This window comes from Drosophila busckii, chromosome 3L (genome assembly GCF_011750605.1).
Source record: "Drosophila busckii strain San Diego stock center, stock number 13000-0081.31 chromosome 3L, ASM1175060v1, whole genome shotgun sequence".
Taxonomy (NCBI): domain Eukaryota; kingdom Metazoa; phylum Arthropoda; class Insecta; order Diptera; family Drosophilidae; genus Drosophila; species Drosophila busckii.
Window position 1 is genome coordinate 13,770,789 of NC_046606.1, and position 7,568 is coordinate 13,778,356.

Consider the following 7,568-nt stretch of genomic DNA (forward strand, 5'->3'; position numbering starts at 1 on the left):
TCTAGCGTACAAAGCTTAGTTGCAGTTTTATTTATTATTTGCTTAGTTAGTCACACAATTTAATCTAATCTAAGCATAAAGCACAGCAGCTCGCTTCTTTTATTTGTATAAATGCACTAATTGGATTTTTATTTAAGCACTACGCCTGCCATATGTTGTCGCTTTTTATTTAAGCCAAATGCCAAATCCTTACAACAAAGCAGCTTAAGCTCAGCTTGAGGTTGCCAAGCGTTTATATTTTAAATTTTGACACGCGCTTTTGACGTGCATACAACTTGTGCTTCAAAATATTAATTATAAAACTCAATTAATTGCTTTAAGCGAAGAGTTGCTTTATAGCTTTTCTTGTTTAGTGCTGCGTACCGACAGCTTTGCTCGCTAAACTTCAACTGAATGCCCTACGGCCTGGTCTACTGCCTGTAATAGCCATGCATTTAAATAGTTCTGTGGGCGCGCTGATAAGCCCTTTTTAGCTGACAGACTTTCGTCAGCAGCTCGCAGCTACTACTCAATTTAACTAGAAGCCCACACTAACACACACACACACACACAAACGAATGACGCGACGTTTGTCGTTTCTACTCAATTGTCTGTCGTCGTATTGCGAAACTATGTGGCATCAAATGAGACACATTTGCTTTTGTAATTAAACTGTCCCGCAATACTTGTAATTATGTGAATGTGTGTAAGGATATGCAATGTGTTTAGTTTTTCCATTACGTTTGCATTCTAACAGCGTAATGTAGCGAAATATCATTTTTATTTCAAATTAGTGTAAAGCAGCTGCGAATTTAAATCTAAAGCATATTTTTGTTGCATACTTTTTTGGGATATAAATGGATTTCACTGTCAGGTGTAGCCTTAAGGATCAACTTCTAGAGCTTTCATTGCTGATGGCTAGATAAAAATTGAGTGTATGTACATATGAGTTTGCTTAGCAGACAGTTTTGCAGTTACTCCACATTAATTGGTAGTACAATTAGTTGTTTATTATATATATTATTATTATAAAATATACTAAAGTAGTTCAAATGATTAAAAGCTTGCGCTTGAGTAAATAAATAATAATGATGAATGTATAAACAGTTCTTAGTAGTAAAGTTTATTAATATCAAATTTAAACCATATCTCTTAAAGGATTTTTAGCTATTATCATTACTAATTAGATTTTATTTTATATCCGGTTTCGCTCAATTTTATTACTAGCAATTGAAAAATATTGCGGAATGATATTCTCAAATAATATTTTTTATTTGAGTTCTTTTGATTTGTTCTTTCAAAACAAACAATTATATTGTATTCCAAAAAGGAAGTTTTCTTTACAATAATCTTCGGATTGCTTTCAATTATTTATCAAACTCGAAGTTTTCAAATAGATATACAAGAAAATGTTTCTATGGGACGACCTACGTCAATAAAAACATTTTTAGTGCTTATTTATCAAACATACTATATACATTTACAATAGAGCCTTATCGCCACAGCTATTTCTATGTCAGTTAATATACAAAATGCATTTAAGGCAATTACAAATGGCATTTAATTAATAACAAATGTCACTCAAGTGCGGCACATATTTATAAAGATACAGAGTTTAAAACAGCAATGCGCAATAGAATATAAAATATTATAGAACGAATCACTCAAGCGGTATAGTCATAAGTTTGTTTGGCAGATTGGCAAAGAATAGAACCATGCCCAGAGCGAATAGTAAGAATAGCAGGCCCAGTAGAACATATTTGCGTATAGCTGGCCAGAGTATATGCTTACAGGACTTCAAGGGATGTGTGAGTGGATTGAAGGCCGTCTCCGCACGACTGCAAAACCAGAAAAAGGAAACATTAGAAGTGCAAGAGCTATGCATGAAATGTAGGCAAGACAGACAGACATACTAGGGTTTCTCCAAAGCCATTGGTGGCTTTCGACCCAAGCCCGCGGGCATATTGGCAGCCTCTGTCTCAGTGCAAATCTCCAGATGTAGTTCGATTTTGCCCTGCAAATGCAACATGACAATATATTATGAAATATTTCTATGCTAGTGTTTCTTACATTTGTGTGTTGCTCCTTATGCAAAGGATTGGGTGCGGCTTGCAGTGGAAACCAGCCGCTAATGCTTTGGCGTGTAAATAGATTCAGACGCTTGCGTTTGGACGGCAGCAATGGACAGAGCTGTGCGGCAGAGTAAGGCACTGGAAGATTCGATAGATTCAAGTCAATAGCAGCTAGGTGCTCATCGCGCGTAACCATGTCCTTATCCCAGACTTGTAGATATATTATAGGCGGTCGCTTGATTTCAATCTCCTCATGCAGTCCGCCCTTGCGCCTGATAACCATCTAATGATTATTAATGAGCAGCTCATTAAAATTAAAACAGCAAGAGAACGAAACAAGCTTAGCTTGTCGGTCTGTATTAATTTACCATGTCCTCATTGGGTGCATAGTTAAGTTCGAATATCATGCGCCAATTAAAAGCCGCCTGGCCTGCAAATGAGCGGTAATGTATATCCGTCGATTGGTACTTGTGCGCATCCTGGCACCAGCTGCAAGAACAACAACAGCAGAAGTTAAAAATAAGCAAACTAATTGCATATCTGCTTACCCAATCACATAGACGTCGCTCATTAATTTGCCAAAAATATTTACATCACCAAATTGTATGCCGCTTAGATTTTTGACCACAACACGCACCTCATAGGCAATGGGCGGCATGGGCGTTATATCGATGGGTGGAGGTATAAACATGCTCGCCTCGTATAGCTCCAACCACAGCTGCAGTTTGCCCTGTGTGTGTTTTTATGGGTGAGCATTGGTTAGAATGCAAGCTGTTGTGGCATAGACAAACCTGCACTACGCCTAGATAGCCGTCGCTGTAGAGTGAACGCGTTTCCACATGCTCCGGCACCAGTTTATAGCCAAAGCTGGGTAGCTTATTCAAATGCTTTAAAGCTGTTAGACTCAGACGCTCTTGTAGATCTTCAGCTAAGGCAAAGCAAGAAAATTAATATAAATACAAATTCAGTTTCAAGCACATACATTTTGATATAACCGTTTCATCAGCAAAGATCATGCCATCCACTTCTATAATATTGCCATATATATAAGGCGGCGGTATATTCTGCTGCTGACAAAGCTGCGTCAATAGCACCGAAGGCGGCTCTATATAGCAAAGATTTGTCCCACCTCGTATACTCTGTGGTATGCCCACTGTAGCGCGATGTTTGCTACGCCAGCGATCCTCCAAATCAATTTGCGTATAGCCTATAAGATTATCCTTGCCCTTGTCATCCTGATCATACAGCCATATTTCCAGCATATGATCCGCTGGCAGCGCTGCCTCCAGCTCAAAGTAACGCCCGAATATAGGATTACTTTGATTGGGTATATAATGAGCACGATCCGACAGAGTTTTGCCTGCCAGCGACAGCTTGACATAACAATCCGAATCGGTAGTCCAATCACGCGGTCTTATATGGATTCCCTGCACTATATAGACGCGCACCAGCAGCGTCATAGCCTCCGCTAGCGACTTCATAACATTTTGCTGATGTGGATTCATTGCAGTCGCCAAAGGTCTTTGCATATCTCCACCAGCGCCTTCATCGGCAGCATCACAAACACAGGGAGTTATTTTAATCTGCAGCTTAAGTGTAGCATAAATATCTTCCTTGGGCGGTCCATGTTTCTTGAACTTGACGCCATGCACCAGCGGCACAGGCACAGCCCAATCTTGCAGAAAACTAAACTCTGCCTGCTTTTCCAGCTCATTGGGATAGATAATCAAGCTGTGTTTACAACGATCGGCAGTGTGCTCTTCATCCTCATACATGGCATTATAGAATTTTGTCCACCACGTGAAGTTGCTGTTGATATTCAGATCGCTGCACTCCACCAAATTGTGATATTTCAACTGCCGCTTGTTGGCAAACTCAGCTGTGCGTAGACCCAGCACTATCTTCAAGCGTTTCCAGCAGCCATTTTCATAAGCAGGCTGCACATCATCTTCATCCTCCGTTTCCTCATAAGTGGATTCGGCCAAAGCTGTAGCAGAAGTAGCTACTGTGCTTTCATTTATGGTTGCGGTGCTGCGTAGACATTTGCGTAGCTTATCCTTGTTCAGAAAGCTGCTGGAGTTGGGTATGAGCGCAGCTCCCAAGGTAGACTCATTAGTAAAATTGGAGATTAGCACATCGGTAGCTATCATGGCAGGCCAGTACTCTTGTTGATCCGGCAGACTCTATAAGCAATAATGGTTAGTTTCGATTGAGTAAAGCACTTTGTCTACTTGCCACTACACCCGCTGCATAGGCGACCAGAAAGTTGATGCTGTTGCGCACACGTGAAGTGGACAAGCCGCTGGTGAGCACCAAATCCGCCATCATAACCTTGGCACGTCGCTTGCCAGCCAAACTTAAGCTGCTCTTGGTATAGTTACGCATGCCCACAAAAATAACTTCCAGGCTAAAAGCAGAAGTTGAGGTAGATAATATTGTTGGAGACTCAATATTGTAGGAGACTTACACATAGTTGAGCATATTGGGTTTGATGGCCAGCGGTATGCCTGTGGTAAGCGTTGGCTGCTTGTCTGTCTGTTGTGCATCTGGCACGCCCACCAGCTCTATAAACTCCGCCGACATTAGCACTTCGGCCTGCACCAAGCCCTTCTTAGCTACAGGCACCCACTTGAGTGGCGGTGGTGTCACATGACGCAGTCTGTCCAGCGTGCGCACAGCGCTTTTACCCCAAATGCGACTGCCCTCAGTCCAGTTGGACTCGGCGGCAATATGACTGCCACTAATGACGCTCACCACTGTCTGTCCATTGCCTGCATCTTCCGCCTGCATAGACTCGGTGTAATAAAACTCCAGCGATATCAAAGGCGGATTCTGCAGATACCAACTGATGCTGCCAGGTAGGACCAAGCCCTTGAAAGTAATAACTGCATTCCATATGGGCGACAGCGTAGCAGGCGCTGTATAAGTTTCAGCTGCCTGCTCTGCAAATAACACTCTGATATGGCCATCGCTAATGTTTTTTCTTTCACCACCAGGACGCACCTTGGCCTGATGCACATAGACATTGAAACGAAAGTGCGTTTGCACCACATTGGGCAGCCAAAGCAGCGGCTCCGGTGACGCCCAATCGCCTACAATGCAGGATAGAAAGTCCTTGCGCTCGTGCTCGGCTAGTATGGAAATGCAGCCTAGGACAATGCCCACATTGCAGCCACAGTTGGCGCAGGTATGCCCACAGTTGATGTTCTTGAAGAGAAAGCTTTTGACCTTCCAGCATTGATTGTTGACATGCGTTTTTAGTTTCTGCGGCAGATTGAGAAAATGCTTGGAGTTCAGGCGACAAACGCCAATGTCCTTGCCGGCAGCGCTTAGCATAATGCACAGCTCCGGCCAATCGTCCTGCAGACGTATACTATGCGTCAGCGAACTCAGCTCCAGCACAAGCTGCTGCAGTTCGTTTAAAACATCTGCTATGGTTGCATCCAAATGCTCGCTATAAATCTTTCTTATTTTATGACGCAAGGCGCGCAGATCTTGCGACAGCTTAGCATAATAATCCAGCAAATAGTTTTGTCTATTCTGATCCCAAACGGTGGTTGACTATTTGCATCAAATCAAACGGCTGCTTAACCAGCCTTCTAGCTATCAGCCATTTCTGCACATATGCTTCAGCCACTTGGCCTGCTTTGCATGTCGTGGAACTTGAGCTTGAAACACTTGAGTTGCCAGCTCAGGCGCGCTGTCAGCACAAAAGCAACAGTATAGTTTATGACTAAGCTAAGCTTATGCTAATCTCACCATATAATTTGTCAGCTCCAGCAGAAAAAAGTCGCTTTCGTATTTATGACGCGTGTCAGCCAATCGCGCACGCAGTAAACAGGAACGAAAAGGCGTCTCCTGGCGAAAGCATTTCGTATGCATGAGTGAGTGAAATTTACCCACAGGACTGCGCAATGTGCCCTCAAGCACATTGGACGTGTTCTCCGCCAGCTTAATTGTAAACTTGTAGTGACTAGCGCTGGAGATTATATGATCACCCAGTATGGGCAGAAACTCGACTAGAAAGTTTTCATCCGCCCAGTAGCGTGAGTCCTCCAGACCCGCAATGGGCTGCGATATAAGCACATGAGAGGGATGATCATGGCTTATGACCTCGGAGCGCAATTCCATCAGCAGTCGACCCACATAGTTTAAAGGATTAATTGGATCATAGAAGTGCAGGTATGTGGGACCCAAAGCGGGCTGCCCTGCAAATATTTTACTTAAGTTACTTTATTGCACACATCTTGGCTTACTTACCCTTGAAAGCAATTTCATCAAATCCGATTTCAAACTCAGCCACGCACTTCCACTGCAGATGATCGTTTAGTAGTATGAGTATGAGAAACCTTTGCGCCAGAGATGGATACACCCAAGCAAAGCTTATTTCATGATTCCAAACTGGCGTCGCCGTGTGTTTAGCCACTTGTGTTTTGCCCTTGAAAGGATGGAATCTGTACTTTAGAAACGAAGCTTAAATCAATGCTAGGGCGCCAAATACTTTGATGCCAGCGAACGATACTTGTATCATGTAGTTACTTTTCCTCAGAAACATGCCACGATATAGGCTTATATAGTAGCGTATGTTGCTCTGGGTGTACGAGTCCACATCCTGCAATAGATTGCTGTGAAAATTAAGCGTCTAAGCCGTACGATTAGTAGACAAAAAACTTGCCGCCGTACTTTTTAATATCATCGAAATCATGATGCGTGTTCCACTTCTCCAACTGCTCCGCTATGGGCTCTTCAATGGGTGCACTTAGTCCAGTTTTCAAACGGCTGTATTGTGATATTATGGCCAAGTCAATTTGTAAATAGGCATTATGTCTAGGTCCCAGTTCGCTGGCTGAGCTTTCGGTTATGGGCTGATCCAAGCGTCCCCATTTCTTAAAGTAACTATGAGTTGACTGACTCCACACACTGTGCAGATCTATTAACAACTCGCCAACAACAATATTCTTCTTATAGAGCGCATATTTCTTAAGCTCGAAGAGTATGGTGAGTCGCAATAGTTCGGGCAGCGTGCAGTGGAATTCAAAAACAAAGTACTGCAATTAAATATAAATTATTATTATTATTTTTAGCAAATAGCGCAAACAGCGCTTGTACAGCACCTCATTGAAAAACGGATTCTCCGAGTTGGGAAACGTCTTGGTGTTCTTGCTTATTTTGTCGAGACTCACTTTAACATAGGTTTCTCCAGTGCTAACGCCAGTATTAGCTGCCTTATGCACCGTTACGCAAATTAGAAATTCCTGCGGTGAGCCCGCAAAACAATCATCCATGTGGTTCATTTTATTTATTTCATATTCATTTTACGTAAAACTGCCCGACATTTCGATTTGAGTTTCAAATATAAATAGCTTAAGCTGGCAACTCTGTGCATAATCGTTTCAACCGATTGCACAAAAAGCAATAACAGTTACTGCTCACCAACTTGCCAGTTGGTCGTTTAACGAATCTAATATGATAATTGTATAACAATTGTTGGTTTTTTTAAATTGTTTTGTTGTAAAC

The 7,568-nt window shown here is 42.4% G+C and overlaps 1 protein-coding gene across 1 annotated transcript; it reads right to left on the bottom strand.

Annotated features, from left to right (window-relative positions):
* Window positions 1–1,537: 1,537 nt before the first annotated feature.
* Window positions 1,538–7,345, bottom strand: LOC108601106 (otoferlin). Its single transcript, XM_033293696.1, has 14 exons — window positions 7,166–7,345; window positions 6,735–7,099; window positions 6,553–6,676; window positions 6,312–6,489; window positions 5,811–6,259; window positions 4,519–5,612; window positions 4,287–4,458; window positions 3,034–4,234; window positions 2,843–2,979; window positions 2,600–2,781; window positions 2,420–2,540; window positions 2,050–2,334; window positions 1,893–1,993; window positions 1,538–1,817 (listed from the first exon to the last, which is right to left on the bottom strand). Exons 1-14 carry the CDS (start codon window positions 7,343–7,345, stop codon window positions 1,640–1,642), a joined length of 4,767 nt encoding a protein of 1,588 aa, XP_033149587.1. The 3' UTR covers window positions 1,538–1,639.
* Window positions 7,346–7,568: the final 223 nt, after the last annotated feature.

Excerpts from the sequence above, each read along its gene's own strand:
- LOC108601106 (XM_033293696.1), bottom strand. The coding sequence starts at position 7,345 with ATGAACCACATGGATGATTGTTTTGCGGGCTCACCGCAGGAATTTCTA. Across the intron at positions 5,613-5,810 it reads TGGAGCTGACAAATTATATG|TCAACCACCGTTTGGGATCA; the intron begins GTGAGATTAGCA and ends TGATGCAAATAG. Across the intron at positions 1,994-2,049 it reads ATAAGGAGCAACACACAAAT|GGCAAAATCGAACTACATCT; the intron begins GTAAGAAACACT and ends TTGCATTTGCAG.